At 51.5% G+C, this 18,146-nt stretch overlaps 1 protein-coding gene across 1 annotated transcript; it reads left to right on the plus strand.

Annotated features, from left to right (window-relative positions):
* The first annotated feature begins 6,080 nt into the window (after positions 1 to 6,080).
* LOC141960584 (fatty-acid amide hydrolase 1-like) lies at positions 6,081 to 17,114 on the plus strand. Its single transcript, XM_074906273.1, has 16 exons — positions 6,081 to 6,231; positions 6,333 to 6,651; positions 8,443 to 8,556; positions 9,221 to 9,364; positions 9,696 to 9,829; positions 10,900 to 11,106; positions 11,531 to 11,571; positions 12,143 to 12,267; positions 12,481 to 12,606; positions 13,743 to 13,840; positions 14,223 to 14,322; positions 14,612 to 14,652; positions 15,490 to 15,529; positions 16,087 to 16,195; positions 16,532 to 16,677; positions 16,769 to 17,114. Exons 2-16 carry the CDS (start codon positions 6,490 to 6,492, stop codon positions 16,895 to 16,897), a joined length of 1,716 nt encoding a protein of 571 aa, XP_074762374.1. The 5' UTR covers positions 6,081 to 6,231; positions 6,333 to 6,489; the 3' UTR covers positions 16,898 to 17,114.
* Positions 17,115 to 18,146: the final 1,032 nt, after the last annotated feature.

An 18,146-nucleotide genomic window follows, 5' to 3' on the forward strand; every position in this document is an offset into this window, starting at 1 on the left:
GCGCGGATAAAATGAGATATTACAAGGCCACACAAAGCTGATTGACTTCTCCACGTCAGCATTTTTATTTGGTTATTTATTTATTTCTTTTCAATGCAGGGGTGATCTCACCAGTCCTTCGGTAGTGCCAGCCCAGGAAAGATGAGAGGGGGAGGGAAAACATGGGTGGCGGGAGAGACCAATCGATCCATTGACTTGTTTACTGTGAGCACAGGTCGCGATGCTTTGCAGCTTTCTGATCGCTCCAGGAAGATGACATACAGGAGTCAGCGGGGGCCCCCCCACCGCTGCCTGTACACGTTCTTGCCCCTCGTAGCTCCACAGTGAGCTTGCCAACAACAGCTTGCCCACAGGTGAGGATTCCCACTGCTTCTCTGTCAAGGTGTCTGAACCAGGGACCAGCTGCTAGTTGTGCGACACTGCACAGACACTCAGCATGGACGGGGCGGGAGGTGCATCAGCGTTGCACGAGTTGTGTGTCCCTACAGGGGTGACATCTGCAGTGATGCTTCAATGGCCCCCCATAGCCCACCCCAGGCCACAGGGACGTTTACACCGATCGACACAGAGCAATCACAACCTGCAATAGGGCCCAGGGGGCCTTCAAGAAGGATGCCACCAACCAGCTCCACCAAGGCATGGGCCTACTCTGTGCCTCAGTTCCCCCTCCTGCCCAATGTCCATCCTGCTTGTGTAGATACAAATTACAGGTGACCCGGGGGCCTGCACAGATCAAACTTTCCCTCTGAGAAAATCAATGTGTATATTTAAGTGTGTTTGCTCCCATCCCACTGCAAACAGGGAAAGCTGGACTGTGCATTAACTGGCTGGCTGTCTCCCTCTTCTGGCCTGTTCAAAAAGCAGATGTCAAAAAAAAAAAAAAAAAAAAACCACCAAACTCAAGGTTTTGGGTTTGTGTGCTTTTTTCCAGGCAAGGAAAACCACAGTGCCAGTCACCAAGGAGTTCTGGATGCAGCCCTTTCACACTCAGAGATGCGCAAGGGCTCAGGACCCTGCTACAACTCAGGACCCCATAACATTGCTTTGGGGGAAGACTGTCAGAAATAAACTTGGGGTTAGCCTCAAAACTTGGCCTGTGGGCTTCAAACACAAACAATATTGTTTCCCCCTCTCTGCAACATGCAGTCAGAGAGGGTGGAGATGTCCTTGCTCATTCGAAAGTGCAGGCAGCCTGCCAGATTTGAGGCATGGTCCTGGACACTGCAACAAATCCTGGCAGCAGCAGAGCTGCAGGTCTCTTGATCACTGACAGTCTGCAGGATCAAGCCCTGATGGGATGTGCTCCTTAGCAAAACCAACCCAGCCCAGATGGACCAACAGCAAAACTTCCATCATTTTATAAGATCACTTAAAACTGTCTGAAATCAAATCACTGCTCCCTACAAAAACTCGGGCTGTCCCATCACCGAAAGACACAGAAAAGCGCTTTCTGCTTCTTCCAACACTCCTTGCAAGTTCAGAGTATGTAGTGCAGTGTTTTAGAGTGCAAAAGCCTCGGAGCGTGAGATTTGTGTCAGGACAGCAGCTCAATCCTGCTCTCTGGTGGCTCACACCCGCAAGGCCAAGCGCATCCAGCAGCGATGTCTTCTCAGAACAGCGAGAGATGCACATCTTGCCCGGCTCGGTGTTCCCCCATGGGCTGGAAAGGGTCTGTGCTCCTCTGTCTTCATTAATTTAGCTCAAGATACAGCTCAGAAGGCAGCTGTGCACAAGAAGATGGAGATCATGGTAGATTTTAAGATTACCTGCTTGAGCAGGGCATGGGTCCATCACTCTGAGCTCCATAAAGAGGCTGAAACCCACCATCCTTTTTTAAAAGCCCCTCCAAATTCTTTACATCATGGGAAGCATTATTCTGCTCTGCACAGCATGCTCACAACCCCCGCAACAGCCTTTCCTGCCATGTCCCAGTCTATAGGCATCCCACCCTCCCCCAATATTGTGTCTCCTTGCCGAAGGGCCACATGGTGCAGAGCAAGCCAGGGAGCAATTTCTTCTAGATTTCCTCACCCCATCCCTGCTGAGACATACCATACTCCCAGCCCCAGCGACGTGGCAGCACGATGGGCTCGCTCAAAGCACAGAGCAACAGCAGATGTCCCTTGAGGACACCACCTCTGCCACTGTCACCACCACCATCGGTTTCCCAAGGCCTGTGACCCCAGGGCTGGTTTTATCGATTCATCACACCATGAGGCAGCATCCTATAAAGCCTGGGCTCATCCCTTGCCATTGAGGAGCATTTAACCATCTTCTCCATACTGGCTTCACCCTGTAAAGTTTTAAACACAGAGATGATCCCCCATTCTTCACTCTGTAATGCACAGCAAAGAAAAAGAAGGGGTGAACCTGGTCCCCTCCTCACCAGATTTTCTGCCCTGGCTCTGCTCGCCCCTCTCCAAGCACCAGAGCTGCTCAGCGTGTAAATGTATGTAAATCTTTGACAGTATCCACAATAGTCCTCTATCTCCTGCTCTCTTTCTCTGAGCGGCTGGAGTAATTACAGTGTAGCAGTGCCAGCATGAGGCATTTCTGCTGATGAATGCACTCAATCTAAGCACAGTTTTATGTATCATTAATTCCTTTAGCGTTCAAAAAAATAACTTTTTTGATGGCAGATAATACTGTAATCACTCACAATTGCCAATACAATTATCTTCATTCAGCTGTGTAAAAAACAACTACAGGAGTAATTTTAGGCACTTATATTTTCTTTCTCCCTTTTTCTTTCTTATTTTTTAATGTTCACATGCAATGGAAAGCTGTTTGGACTTAGGTTGCTGTAACACAGGCACTACTAGAAATAAGTCCCCACTCCCTCATCTGTATAGAAAGGAGGTTTTCAGAGCCTGAAACTATTTGCTTAAGGTGTCTTCAAGAATCTTAGTGATCTCTCAAAGGGTCCTCCCATCCTAGGGATTCCACTGCTATGATCTCTTCCTCTTTTTCTTACTCTCCAGCACACAGCAGCTGGCAGGTACACAAGGAGCAAGAGAGTTTATATAAATTGCACATGCAAGTCATGGCCCTCTTCCAGGTCAGCTCCTCCTCTGCTCTGTTGAAGAAAATACATGAGCACTCCCTACTCTGCTTCAGAACAGAGTCCACAAAGCTGGCACAAACTATGTGTTCAATCTGCTCACACTGACTCAGATATTCCAGCTTGGAGCAACCAGCCCTCCCACTGGCAGAGCTCTGGAGCACAATCAGTGAGGAGGACAAGCATCTCCTACAGACAGAGGGGACTACAAAGCAAAAAAAAAAAAAAAAAAGGTGTCACCGAGTGAACAACTTGGTTGAAGTGTGCAATTTTCTTGCAGGGGCAAAGGGAATCGCTTCCATGTGACACCACCTCTTGCTTGAGCTGCTGGACAACTTTCTTGCAGGGGTTAAACTCCAGCTCTGAGAGGAGCTGCTTCACCTTGCAGATCATGTGGAGGAATTCCACTCGAGAGTCAGAAACCTACAAGGAGAGGAGAAATGACGCAAGAGGGACTGTTGACTGTTGCAAATGAAGCTTGGATCTTGTTCCAGAGGGACAGACTCCCAAGAAGGAGTCAACTGACAGCTGGTGGCAGGAGCAAGTTGTTAACCTCTGAGAAACAATCTAAAAGCAGTAGGGTGAAATGGAAGAACCAAAGTGTATAAATTCCCATGTGAACAGGAAACAATTTCTTATTGTCACTTCTGAAATAAGGGACAGAAAATGAAATCAGCTGAGGGCGGCAAACAGGAGATGTCGCTTTCCTGTAGCACATGGATAAACTGTGGGTCTCCCTGCTGCAGGACACAGAGTGTCAGAATCGGATTGCATCACACCAGAAGTATTTGTAGGAGCACAGAGCTATTAGTCACTGAAACTTAACCTTTGGCTTGAGAAGCCACAGCTCTCCAGATGCCAGGAGACAGGATTAAGGAAAACATTGCTGTGTGCTTGCCATACTGGTGTCAGATGAACGGGAGCTAGCTGGGAGTTCAGCCCGAGCCAGTCCAGCTGATGTGTGATGTGTCACGGTTAGAAGATGACAACTTTCTGCCCCTCCTTTAGTAACCACACAGGTACAGCAGCTCTGGGGTGTGGTGGTACCCACCCAGTCACAGCTCTGTGGACACAGGGAGATGTGTGGGCAGTGGGGAAGGAAACCTTCACCAACCCAGCTGATCCTTTTGCCCTCCCCTAGCTGCAGGCTCCAGTCTTGCCAGGCAGTGGAGGAGGTGCAGGGTCAGGATCCATCCTTGTTTCTTGCAGCCTGATTCCAACCCTCTTTGCTGCAGTGTATGAGCAACCCTATGGACATAACATCAGAAAAACTGCACTTGCTCATCTGGCAAGGACACACCAGTGTCCCAAAGGGACATCAGGGCATGACTCGCCCCCCAAGCCAGCAGTTGAGCCCCCACACCAGTCCATGGGGAGCAAGGCCAGACCCATTCTACCTCTCTTAGGTGGTGCCAGGCACATCCTCCTGGACAACGTGTCCCCAGCCGCCACCTGCTTATATTGGAGCACCCCTATCCTCTGCCCCGTCCCAACTCTGCTGGCAGCTAGGTCACACACAGCAAGAGACCCACTGCATTTTGGGGTTTCCCATGCTCTGAGTTAAGCTCCTGGAGCTGGCTGGCCCCAGCAGAGATCCAAGCCTTGCCACTGTCCTGCCTGATGCCTCAACCCCATTTATTCACCCCCATACACTTGCCTGGAAGAGCAGAGAAGAGGGGTCTCTGGCAACATCTTCTGGAAGCACAGGTGCTCCAGGCATAAAGCTCATTTTGTTTTCTTCCATTTGACAAGCTGAACTGCAGAAGTTGAAAATTGTTTCTGTGTGAGAGATTTTAATCGGGGTTTAAACTAGGAGGAAGAGGGGTTGGAGAAGTAATTTTGTCCTCCACCGGAACGAGTTTTTAACTTCTGTTTCTCTAAAATTCACCACTTTTCTTGTTCTGTTGTTAAAAGACTTCATCTGCACCTGGTTTTACAGCCTGCAGGGGAACAGCCCTGTTTTGGCATTTGTGCTGACATGGGGTGAGGTAGGTTCAGCTGAGGAGAGCATGAAGCCTCCAGCATGAGAAAGAAGGAAGGAAGAGATAGGGATCACAGCATCTGCTCCCACCAACTGTGAGCTGATCCCATCCTCCTGGCTCACTGCAAGGGCACCCCCACCAACCCCACTCCCCTTGCAGTTTCATGTGCCCCAGGTAGTCTGCACGCATGGGACTGCAGTGCCCATGGAAACTTGCATTGCTGTATAATCCTCTGAGCCCCCCAGTCTGAAAGGGGGGGAGGACGGGGAGAAAAGAAAAAAAAAAAAAAGTGGCAATAAAGACTGTTCTTGCACGCAGTTTCCTTGACCCAGATAACAGTGAGCTGCTCATCCTTAAATAGAGCAAGAAGCCACAAGTTCAGTGAGGGCTTCAACCCCCGAGGCATCAACGCCCTTCAGCAAAGAGCCCCAGGAAGCTGTGTACAGCACAGCATTTCCCTCCGGGGGTGCCAGCATCAGCACAGCCACTCCAGCATGCCAGAGTAGCCCAAATAGCCTGAAGGTTGAAGTAAAGCCTGTGGTCTGAGCACTAAGGTTAGGAAAATCAGGACTGGAGACATTTAACTCCATCACATTTTATAGCCCAGCATCTGCCCCGGCTGTGGCTTAGGCACAGCTCATCCTGCTGGGAGGCAGGGGGAGAGAGAAGACATCCCAAACCCTTCCCCACAGCTTTTTCACAATCTTATGGGCAGCATCTAAACTGGGTAGCTTGAAATATTCGCTGATGAATATTTGCAAGCAGTGAAGGCTTTTTAAGGACAGACCCCACGTGGGGCTGGTGACAAAGCAATTATTTTGGAGTCTCCCTCAGAAGTGAGGGCAAGGCCCCAGTGAGCGCTCCCCTGCCTGGGCAGAGATGCTGGATTTCTATGCTGGAAGCTGCAGCACTGAGTGAAGTACAGGCACACCCATGCTCCACCAGTGATGAAGGGGACTCCACTGGGCACTCGCTGGTACATTTATTGTTTCTTTTTCCCACGCAGCTGCTTGTCTTCAGGAAATGCAAAGGAACCAGGTATCTGTGGGACTCTCCCCCGGCTTCTTTGATGCTCCTAGCCAAGACTGTCCCCAGAGAGGCTGAAAAATTACAGGGAGATCAAAGCCTCGCTTGGGGAACGGCAAAATAAATAAACCTCATCAGAGAGACCACCCAGCACAGGGAGGGGTGAGTTTCCATTCAGCAGCTTTTCCTGCTCCCAAATCTCCTCCTCCCTACCCGCGCTGCTGCTCGCAAATCAGCACACGGGTGAAAAATCATTTTTCCAGCCAGCGCAACCCTCTCCCGCCCGGGAATCCTGCCCAGGTTTTGCCTCCCTCTTCCCCACCTCCCCACCGGCCGGCGGGTGCCCTTGGACCCGGCGAGGAGCGGCGGCGGCGGGGGGGGCGGGAGGAGCGGGGCACCCGGCGGACAGGCAGCCCCGCCATGCGGGTCCCGCTGCTCTGCTGCTCCGCAGCCGGCCTCCTCCTGCTGCTGCTGCGATGGCGGCGGCGAAGCGGGCTCTGGAGGAAGGTGGAGGCGGCTCGGCAGAGGCAGGAGCGGAGCTTGGTGCAGATGGAGACGGCCGCGCGGTCCTTTCGGGAGCAGGTGGGTGCAATGCGACGCCTTCCCCCCACAACCCCCCTTCCCTCCCTCCCTCCCTCCACCCCGGGGGGGGGGGGGGGGGGGCAGGCTGCGGACGGACAAGCCGCCTCCGCCCTTTCCCCTGGGCGTCCCCCCGGGGACCGCGGTCTGGCAGCGCTGCCTGCGGGCACGGGGGCGTCTGCCTGCAAGGGGCAGCTCTGGGCTGCTCTCGCAGGGCTGGCCCTGCCCGCATGCCGGCTCTAATGCGGAGCTGCGGGGATTGAAGTGCATTTTTTTCCTTTCTAAACCTGTGTGTGCGTGCACACCCGGCACCGCAGCCGTCCCCTCTGTAGCCGGCGCGGGGAGGAAGCGCTTCCTGGGGCAGCCGGTGCAGCGGGGGATAACGGGCAGCGGCGCAGGCGCCGGCAGCGAGGAGGGGAAAATCCCTGTCCCTGGACTGAAAGCTTCCCGGCCTCTTCCGCCGTGGCAGGACGCTCAGCCTGGCCGCTGGGGAGGAAGAGGCGAGCGGCAGAGGCCAAAGTGCAGCCGCGCTGCCCGCAGGGACGGGGCGCGGTGCCCGCCATCCGCCCGCGCCGCGCCGGGCCCTCCGCGGCCCCCTCAGGCTGCCCGCAGCGGACTCGCTCGGGTTCAGAGTCCACAGGTTCAGCTGGGGCGGGGGGAGGTTGGATGCTTTTTTTTTTTTTTTTTTCCCCCCCCCCCCACCTGTATTTAGTAGTCTCGTGGTTTAACCCCAGGCTGCACAATTAAGCGGCACGCAGCCACTTGCTCGCACCTCCTCCGTCCCAGTGGGATAGGGAGGAGAGTTGGGAGAAAGTAAAACTCGTGGGTTGCAATCGAACAGTTTAATAACTAAAATAAAATGTAATAATGAAAAGAAATATAACAAAAAGAATAAAACCCAAGAAAAGACAAGTGATGGACGATGCAATTGCCCACTGCCCTCTGGCTGATGCCCGAGCAGCGATCCGCCCCTCCCAGCCAACTCCCCCCAGTTTATACACTGAGCATGACGTTCTATGGTATGGAATATCCCTTTGGCTAGTTCAGGTCAGCTGTCCTGGCCATGTTCCCTCCCAGCTTCTGGTGCACCTGCTCTCTGGCACAGCACAGGGAAACTGAAAAATCCTTAACTTCAGATAAGCTCTACCTAGCAACAACTAAAGCACCAGAGTGTTATCAACATCATTCTCACACTAAATTCAAAACATAGCAGTGTACCAGCTACTAGGAAAAATATTAACTCTGTCCCAGCCAAAACCAGGACAAGTAGGTGGCGAGGAAATCTCTGCTGGTCCAAAAATGACCTGTCTGCTGTTAGGTGACGGGCTCCCTGCTTTCTGCGCTTCCCTGTAGGATATCTTGGTGATGCCAGGAGAAGACCTGGCACCAGGTCCACTTTCATTGCTTGCTGGAGCAATGTCTATAATCATGCTGCCAGTTCACATTGTCATTCAGCAGAGAGTGTTGCACTGAGCGGTTCCCTCAGGCCTGGCCAAGACCTGTCTGAACAAGACTTGTGTAAAAGGCTTTCTCTTAAATAGCAGGTGCTTGATAAGACTGATCTGGTCAGGAAGACAAGGTTTCAGAAAGCCTAGGTTACTACTGGCCCTGCAGATTTCATGATATGCTTACTGGTACCAGGTAGGAGCAGGATTGCGGTCTTGAGGCAGATACTGCATTTGGCTACTAAATGGCAGATATTTTTTGGATGGGTTACAGTGGGCAGCAAGGGGAGAGGAGGAGCCCACCAGCTGAGGTGAAGGTGTGTCACTGCATGCTCAACTTTTTCTGTAGCATCCTTCTGTGAACATGGTCTCCATCCTCTCTCTGCCTTTGCCGGAGCTCTCCAGGAAACTCCGAGATGGTTCCCTCCCTCCGGAGCACGTCTTCTATGCCTACGTGGGCAAGGTAAGGAGCAAGGGTGGCGGGGCAGCATCTCACCGAGGGTGGGGCTGCCTTTTTTTTTTGGGAGAAGCCCAGCACAGGGTTCAAACGCTGGTTCAAACATGGTTCAGATGCTGCTGAGCTGTCACTGCTCACTGATTAGTGCTGGGCCCATCTGCATTTTTCTGTGAGTGAAGGGAGAGCTGGGAGCTCCTAGGGGAGCCCATACATTCCCAGGGGGAGGTATAGCTATAGGGAAGTTGCAGAGTACTGCTGTTGTCTCCCCTCCATCTCCAGATGTGTTGATAAACCTCCAAGATTTGGTGTCCGCTTTCATTCTCTACTTCTGCTTTAACGCCTTGATCACCTCCTGGGTTCCCACTTTGGGGATATCTTTTCATGCCACCCCAGAAGCTCAGTCAAGAGAATAGCCTTTGGTATTCTGCTGGGCTGAGTGCCTGTCTTCATCATGCACCAGCTGGTGCTATGGCCCACTGTGTCCAGACAACGTTTTAGAGTTTGGCTTGAAAATATCTTGAAAAGGAACAGAGAAGGCTGCCCTGATACCAGCTGCCCAGATGGGGAGGTGGAAAAGGGGGAAGCGGCAGGGGTCCTTTGCAAAACAGAAGGCCGTTGTGCAGCGCTGCGGGCTGTGTCTCACCCACGGGCTTTGCCTGCTTTCCCCAAGGCCCTCCAAATTGCCACAGAAACCAACTGCATCACGGAGTATCTACAGGAAAGCGAGACCCAGCTCCGGAAGAGGAAGCTGACAGGGAAGCTGGGTTTGCTCTACGGGGTGCCTGTGAGCATCAAAGACTCCATCAATTGCGAGGTACCACCAGCATGATACCGCATGTATCCTGAAATCCTTGAGGTTCAAAGTTTGCTGGCAGGGGGGAAGTTTGATCTCAGCATCTGTCTTCACTTTGTCATAGCTGATGTGGGATGGCCTGCCTTGGCAGGTGATGGGGTTTGCTGCCCGTCTTCCAGATGAGCTAGTGGAGGAAGCGGGTCAGGTTTACTACCAATACACTATGCAACATGTGTGTGATGGATGGGCTGTTGGAGGTGCATGCATGTGCTTATATAGAGAGAGAAAAAAATATGGGGGCAGGGTGAATTGCAATCCTCCATTTGGAAACCTTGTTGTCCTGTGTTTCCAGGGTCATGATTCCACGTTAGGGTTTGTAAAAAACATCAATAAACCTGCGGCAGAGGACAGCGTGCTGGTGCAGGTGCTCAAAAGACAGGGGGCAATTCCATTTGTCAAAACCAATGTTCCCCAGTCCCTTATCAGGTAGGTGAACACTATTCCGTTAGTGTGACAGCAGTCCACCCTCCCTCATCTCGTGAGGGTTTCTATCAAGTCTAATTTTCCACTTCTTTTTCCGTAACACCTGGTCCCCATCCTTAGTGTCTTTACGTTTTACTTTAAAAAGTAAACACATTTACACTAAGGATGAAAATTAATTCTAGTTGCAAATGAAATAAAGAAGCAAAAGAGGAGGATGAGAAAAATTGCTGCCCTTCTCTCCTGTGCTGGGTGTTTTAAATCACTTTTTTTTTCTTTTTTTAATTAACCCCTCAGAGATGGTCCTGTTAACTATAGAGTGCAAACACATATTAATGGAAGGGGAAGTTAGTTAGCTAGTTAATCTAACAGCCTTAAATTATCCTGTGCCCAGACCTCCTGCTGTATCTGGCAAGACCACTCTTGACATCACTGATATGGGGTGAGGTCGAGTCTGGACAGCCACCCTGCCAGTGCCCCTGTGTCCTGCCAAGTGAACTTTGGCAAAGCTCCTCTGTGGATGACTATTGCCCAAGCTGTATGAAATGCCTTTCTTAAAGTGACACAACAGTAACCGACCATGTTTAGAAAAAAACACACAAGAGCTTGCCCCAGTGATTATTAGACTTTTCACCGGTTCCTGGGGGAGTCCAATGTTTGAGTATTGCTGCAGTTGTCATTTGGCATGTTCCCAAGCAGGGGCTCAGCATTTTTTCCCCCAGGGTGGAGGGGCCTGGACCTGTTCCAGGTGGGTGGCTTTGAATGTCCTGTGGCACTCAGGGACCACCTGAACAGGGAGGCTTTCCAGGAGGCTTGCTGTATCTGTGCTGCCGGAGGGTGTGTGTGGGGCAAGCCTGACGACACTGGAATTAGCTGGCAGTGAATCCAGGTTCTGGGACCGCCATGAAAAGGCTGGTGGTCTTCATGGGAGCTTTGGAAGGCTCCCTCAGACTGAGTGATATCAGCGTAGCAACTGGTGAATTACCTAATTACCTTCTGAAGGTCTTTTTGTAGTGACTGGGATCCACATCAGCAGATACCTACATTCCTCTCATTTGCAATCTCTCTCTCTTTAGCTATGACTGCAAGAACTTAATCTTTGGTCAGACATGCAACCCTCTGCTCTACACCAGAAGCCCCGGAGGCTCCTCTGGTGGAGAAGGGGCACTTATAGGAGGAGGTGGGTCCATCTTGGGCTTTGGGACGGATGTAGGAGGGAGCCTGCGTTTCCCTGCTGCCTTCTGTGGAATCTGTACTCTCAAACCCACCGGGAACAGACTCAGGTACTGTGAGTAATGCAGGGCTGTCTCGGGGTGAGACCCACCAACCACCCTACCAACCGTTATGCTGGGATGCTCCTACTCTGTGAACAAGGGGAAACTTGGGAGGAACTGGGAAGGGCGCATTTCCCCTTCCTGCCCGGACATTTTCTGGGGCCTGTAAGGAGGGAAGTATTGGGTTCCCCAGAACAGATGGCGAAACCTCTCCATCTGCATGCTAAGGGGGTGGCTGCTACTGACTGACAGGGCATAAATCGTTCTGGCCCAGGTTGGGTGACTTGGGCTTCCCCTTGGCCCTTCCTTCTGCCAGCCTCTGCATATGCAAAGGGAGGGCAATGTTTTCATTACCATTTGCTACGGCTTAAAGTCTTTCCCTTCAGTGAAAACTACTCAGCTGCTGTATTTTGTGTGTCTCTTTTCTTCACAGTAAAAAAGGAATAATTTCTGGTGTCCTTGGGCAGAAGGCAGGTAGGAATTGATGGTTGTCCCTCAGGGAGGGCAGTAGGGCAGGGGTGAGAAGGACCCTCAGCTGGCTATGGGGAACCTTCTCCAACAAGTTCAGAGAGAGAAGCAGGTTCCCCTTCAGGGACTCTTTCATAGAGCCACCGCCATACCATGATTCCTGAGAAACTGGAATATGCATGAGCCGAGAGGAGAAATTTGTGTAACACATAAGCCTCAATACACCCTCTAACCCCCAGGTTGCTGCGTTGTCTGCCACTGCTTGATGGGAGGTGGGATTAGCAATTGAAGGGGGTGTCTTATGCTGTCCTTGTGTCATGATTGACAAATGTGATTGTTTAATTTTGTAAATCATGAAATGAAGACATCAGGGCACGTATAGATGGAAAGCAACTCTGGGTCCATAATGATGGGCCTGCTGGTGGGAAAACACCTGTAGGCATCCCCAGCCCAGTTCTCAAGGAGGAACTGTTGCCAATGCTAGACTAAGTCAAAATGATGCCAGAAAGTCCTGCTTTTGCAGGACATGCCCTTGAAAGACCCCCAGCCACGAGTGCTCTCTTGTGGTCTCTTCCAGTGGCCGCAGCAGTGGGGCCAATGGCAAAAGACGTGGAGAGCCTGGCGCTGTGCATGCGGGCGCTCCTCTGCGAGGACATGTTCAACCTGGACAGCACAGTGCCCCCCCTTCCCTTCAATGAAGAGGTAAAGGGTCCCAAAGTGGGCAAAGGTCTCTGAGAAGAGCTGCCGTTGCTCAGGCTGAAAACACCAGTGGCTCATGGGAGCCCTCCAGGACCTGTGGGTGGGCACATGGGCGAGAGAAGTGCTGCTTTCCAGATTCACCCTGCGGCGTGGGTGTACTGTTGGCTCGTGACATCACTGACATCCTTCCAGCTGGCGCTCTCCCTTGCTCTGCAGGTGTATTCCAGCACGCAGCCCCTCCGCATAGGCTACTATGAAACCGATTTCTTCACCATGCCAAGCCCTGCCATGAGACGTGCCGTTCGGGAGACAAAGCAGTTGTTGGAGGATGCTGGTCACACGGTAGGATGTTGTATAAACCCAGTAGTCATGCTGCATTTATTCTTCCTACCATGTCTTTGGGACCCATGGGTGAACATCAAGCACATGTGACAAGGAAAGAGGGCCTGGAATCCACTCAGCTTCCCACAGCTTTGATGAAAGTAAATAGCTGCTTCTGGAAAAGAGAAGTTCTTTATATTGCAACTTGGTTTCTCCTCTCAGTAGGATCTCAGTGCTCTTCAGGTGCTGGTGAACACAAAAGGAAGTCCACCCTGATCCATAACACATGCTGCTGTATGACTTGTCTGTAGTGTGGGTGCATTTACTCACACCCTGGCTGGGATCCACATTGTGCCAGGTGCTGTACAGACCGGGTCCCACAGCAGTGCCCACAGGGAGCTTACAGTCCCAGCAGTGTATGATTACTGTCAGCTCAGGGTGTTCCCTGAGCCTGATGGGCCGCCTCTCTTCAGTGGCTGTGACGGGCTGTTGTGCAAGTACTTGTTTAGTCTATTCTCAAGCCAATTTCACCTCTTCTGCACCATATCCTTTGGAAAGCAGTTCCACAGATCTACTGCATGTTGCATGGAAAGCCACCTCCTGTTTTTGTATCTGGAAATAAGGCCCTAAGAGAAAATAAAAGCGCAGTTGCACATGGCAGGTCTTTTATAGCCCAGCAGTCCCATATTGACCCAGACCCATTTCTAGAGACTCAGGTTTCTGCGGTGCTGAGCAGAGGTTGTCTCCTTCCTCATCTCTGTCATTTCAGCAAGTCATCTCCTGTGCATGAGGCATGGTCGTGGCTGCATGCCGTCCCCTTGCCCTCGCACAAGGATCAGGAGTTAAGTAGGGAGCACAGGCTCATGCTGTCTGTCACCCACTGCTAGTTTTGGAGGGACCTTTGGGCTGCTTGGACATAGGGGAGCCAAGCCCATCCTGTTTCTTCTGGCTCTTCAGTTGATTCTCAAAAGGAAGACTGTTTTCAGGGGAGGATGGGTGGGATGAGGAGGACCTGGTGGCCTCAGATGCTGGAGGCTTTCCTGAGGGCTTGTCAGGAAATACTCAGCCCAGCTTGGCCCACTGCGAGCCATTGATGGTTTCTCCCACACAGCTTGCTTGTCTTTGTGCCACTGACTCCTCTCCCATTGTCCTTCCAGCTGGTGCCCTTCGAGCTCATGAACGTGGACTACGTGATCTTTAACTTCTGTGTCAGGGGAATGTTTGCAGATGGGGGTGCCTCCTACCTCAGGAAATTGTAAGTGTAGCCTGGAATGGTTTGGTGTGATCAGTGCCTTTCTGTGAAAATCCTCCTTAGGGTTAGGCTAGCATCTGGGTACAGGTAGCAGATCTACTGGGTGTAGATGGTGGCTGATACGCACTGGGATTTACTGGGGAGCTTACTATTGAGCGATTCTGCTGAACCTTGGGTCTCTTTGGGATTGTTACCAGCCTTGACAGATGAAAGGAAACTGGTGCTGATATCCTGTAAATAACTGTGAGAATCAGAGGAGCCCAGAGGAATGGAGGAAACCTTTTAGTCACTTAGATATGCTGTTCAGAGGGATTGGTGTTGTGAAAGTTGATATACTGTGATTGCTTCCTAACACTGCTCAGCTGAACACCCTTTTCTCTTTCAGCAAAGGGGAGCTGGAGAAAGGCAGCGTGGGGCTGTTTCTCCAGTTGGCGAAGTCACCAAACTGGCTAAAAACTATCCTCTCCTGGATTACCAAACCCTTCGTAAGGTCCATTTCTTTCTAGCATAAGTGGAGTTAAGCAATAGGTGGTTAATAGCTTGTCTCCCGTTGCTGTAAGGCTTTATCATAGAGAAGTCTCTAGGCATTGCTTCCTGGCCGTGCTTGGACACATCTCTGAACTAGAGTGATGCTATTTCTGTTCCTTCTCTCCCCACTTTGGGGAAAATCCATGAGTCCTGCCTGAGCACTGAGTCAACAGCTTGTATTTGTCTCAGGGGACAGGACTGGGATTAATGTAAATTACTTTATTTTTTTTACTTTCTCCTTCTCAGGTCCCTCGATTTTCAGGTATCGTAAGAAGTATGAGAGCAAAGTGAGTAAACCTGAGCCTGAGCAAGTGTGTGAAGATTTGGGTTTCTCTTTTGGAGAGCAGCAGCGTTTGCTGCGTTAGGGATACTGCTTCAGCTGCATGTGTCTGAAAAAATACAAGGCACAAAATACAAGGGTGGGAGCAAACTGAGAGCAGTTTATGTCAACACCTTAACCCTGCAGGGTTTGGAAAACTATACTAGTACTGAGGATGGGAATGGGAGCAAGGGCTCACAGCCTCTTGCTTAGTAACTGGATGAAGCTTATGGGAATGAAATACAGGATTGGCTTCAGCACTGTTTAATGTATCAGCCGTTCTACAAAGTAGGGACTCTGTAACACAGAAGGAAGGTAAATGCACAAGGAAGGAGGCTTGCCCTTCCTTGCTGCAATGTCAGTGTTGGGCAGTTAGTGGTGAGGAAGGACTCAAATCCTGTAGCAGAGAGGGTGTATTTTGTGCTGTGCCTCCAAGGCAGTACATCTGTCCTCTCATCAAAGGATTGGTCCACCTCACACAGCCTGGCCTTTGAGAAACGATGTGCCTGGGCTTCCACCTCCTCAGAACAGTGGCAGTAAACAGGGCTGGCCACTTGTCAGGCCCAAGCAGCACTGCACCAATTGGCCTTTAGTCTTCAGCCCCCCATCATGGGCAGAAGCAGAAAGAAGACCTTCAGCCTTTCAGAGGAAAGCCAGACTTTGCAAAGTCCTCTCGTCCTTTGATTGCAGCTTCAGGAGCAGAGCTAGCCTGTGTCAATCTGTTTTTTGATGCCCCTCCCTGCCCCTAGAGCTACTCTTTGCATCACCTCTTGATGCCTTTCATTGGTTTTGTTTCCTTTTTTAGTACAGTGGATGACGTCTGGAGTCTTCATTGTGAAATTGAGGTAAAATACTGCAATTTGGGGTTAGATATATTTGGGTTTTTTGTGTTTGGGAAGAAACAGATTCAGTACCCGCCAAGGTTAGGAAATGATCATGTCCCTGGTGATGTGAGGTAGGAACATACATCACTCCTCAACAGATCTCACTTGGATGTGCAAGTTCTCACCACATTTAGAGATTAGGACGACATGTAGACGCATTTATGATCCTGAATCAGACCGGAGTTTTTTACTCCTACACTTGAAAATGTAGGTCATCAGCTGCAGCAGACTTGCCTTTATTTCCGTTCTAGTTTCCTCAAAACCCATGCTCGTGTCCCAGGTTGCCATGTGCCCCCACACTCCGTCTTTCCCCACCTCCAGTTTTAGCAGGGAGGAGGGTGCTTTGTACGCTGGCAGGGCTGTTGGCCAGGCAGCAAGGAGTTGTTTAACAGGATCAGGCCTGATGGAGCCTGATGGCTGCTCCTTGGGAACAGTGGAGAGCACCCAAGGAGACCCTCAGCCAGCAGCCATGGGACAGTACATCCACCCCACTGACCACCAGTGTGTTTCCTCCTCAGGAGTTTTGCCACCAGTTCATTGCCCAGTGGAAAAAGCTGAATTTGGACGTCATGCTTTGTCCCATGCTGGGCCCAGCTCTTGGCATTGGCTACCCTGGGAAGCTCTCAGGTAGGACTGCCAACGGGGGACCTTTGCCTCCAGCGTGCCCCTGCAGTGGCACTCCACCAGTATCAATGAGAAGCGTTCCTCCTGATCCCCTCACACCCCCAAGGCACTGGCCAGTGGTGGGAAGAGCTCAGTTCTTGGGGCAGCTGCAGCCCCAGTCCATGGGGTACACGCAGGACAACCCCCACCATCCATGTGGGAGCCAAGGGGCAGGTTTCCATCCCACAGCCCTTGAGTTCCCATTGCAGGCACCTTGTTAGCTGGAAGCTTGGGTACGCAGAGGGGGGCAAAGGCTTTCCCTGCGGCGGGCTGTCGCTGCGAACTCCTCCTCTCCTCCAGTGGCAGTCAGCTACACCATGCTCTACAACGCCTTGGACTTCCCTGTCGGCGTGGTCCCTGTCACGATGGTGACGGACGAGGATGAGGAGGAGCTGAAGGGCTACCAGGGGTACTTTCGGGACTGGTGGGACCGGACCCTGGCAAAGGTGAGTGGTGCCAGGTTCCCCAGGGCCACGAGCACCCCCATCCTTTAGCCTGGACATTCCCCTGCCCTCTCCCCCTCTGTTTGTGCCACAGGCTTTTCGTGGCAGTGCGGGTCTGCCTGTGGCCGTGCAGTGCGTGGCCTTGCCATGGCAGGAGGAACTGTGCCTCCGGTTCATGAAGGAGGTGGAGACACTAGTCCTGAAGAAAAACAGGCTTGTCTGAGTCCCATGTGCTCACCCGGAGCAGGATCCCAGCGAACATCAGCACAGGTCATCCTTTGGTGTGACTCGCCCGCAGGACTCGTGTTCCCCTCCACGAGGATGTGGTGATGACAGGGCTGCCTGCTGGCTTTGGAGTGCAAAGGGAAAGTGAGGCAAGCTCCACGATGGTGGAACACTGCCAATCATTGTTCTAATACAGTACTTTTTGTTATCGGAAAGTCTGTTATTTTGGGTCTGTGTTTGTCTGTGTGGTTGAAGTGGATTTTCATAACTATCTCAATACCCCCCAAGGAAGTGCAAGAACATGATCTTTCTCTTACAAATGGGGAAACTGAGGTATGGAGACTGGGTTTGTCTGAGACATTCAGATTCCTATTTGGAGTGCTGTAGGAAAAGGGATTTTCCCCTCCGACCTCAACTCCCTGAGGACAAAATCCGGTGTTTTCCCTGCCAAAGACCAGCAATCTGAGGTCAAAGCTGAGCCTGACTGCAGGCTCTGGCAAGCAGGGAGGGAGCTGGCCCTTTTCCCACAGCACAGGGCTGCTGGCACTCCACACGCCATGGAGGGGAAACCTGGAGTCATCATGACTTCCCATCTACTCCAGACACCTAGTCCTGCTTTCCCCAGAGCAGAGGTATGAAGTGCTTCAGCTCATGATACTGCACATATAAAGCAGCATGCCAGGGTCAGATGGCCAGCTGGACCGCCTGCCCTGCACACCCTGTTCTCCCGTTTGGTGGAGGGGATCATGCCAGGTTTTCCAGCTGTCTGCAGCCACTAACACTGGGACTGGCAGCACCTGCTGCTCCCAGCAGGTTTCCAAGTATGCCGCAGAAAGAGATACAATAATGCAAAAGTGTTTTCCCAATGCAGAAATGTCACAATTGGATTGTCACAAAGCTCTGGCAGAATTTATGTTTTTTTAATGCAGTATTGTTTAAACCAGAGTCATGCAAAAGTATGGGGTCTTTTCAAGGGCTGGGCAGAGAGGTTGATCCCAGCCTACGAAAAAGCAGCCCCAGGACCCTGACTCTTTATCAGCAGGCTTTGAAAAAAAGGAGGGAGGGAGCTCCAAGCATCCCAGGACTGAATGTTATGTAAAGCCAAGCCCCAGAAGAACATGCACGGGCGTTTTCATCAGTTGCAGGTGCTTCCTGCCCACAGAGAAAATGCTGGATACCAGAGAGGTTTATCTGTTTGCGTTTTAAAATTCAAGCCTGGAGAAGCTTGCCCCAGGGGAGACAATGCA

This window comes from Athene noctua, chromosome 5 (assembly GCF_965140245.1).
Source record: "Athene noctua chromosome 5, bAthNoc1.hap1.1, whole genome shotgun sequence".
Classification (NCBI taxonomy): domain Eukaryota; kingdom Metazoa; phylum Chordata; class Aves; order Strigiformes; family Strigidae; genus Athene; species Athene noctua.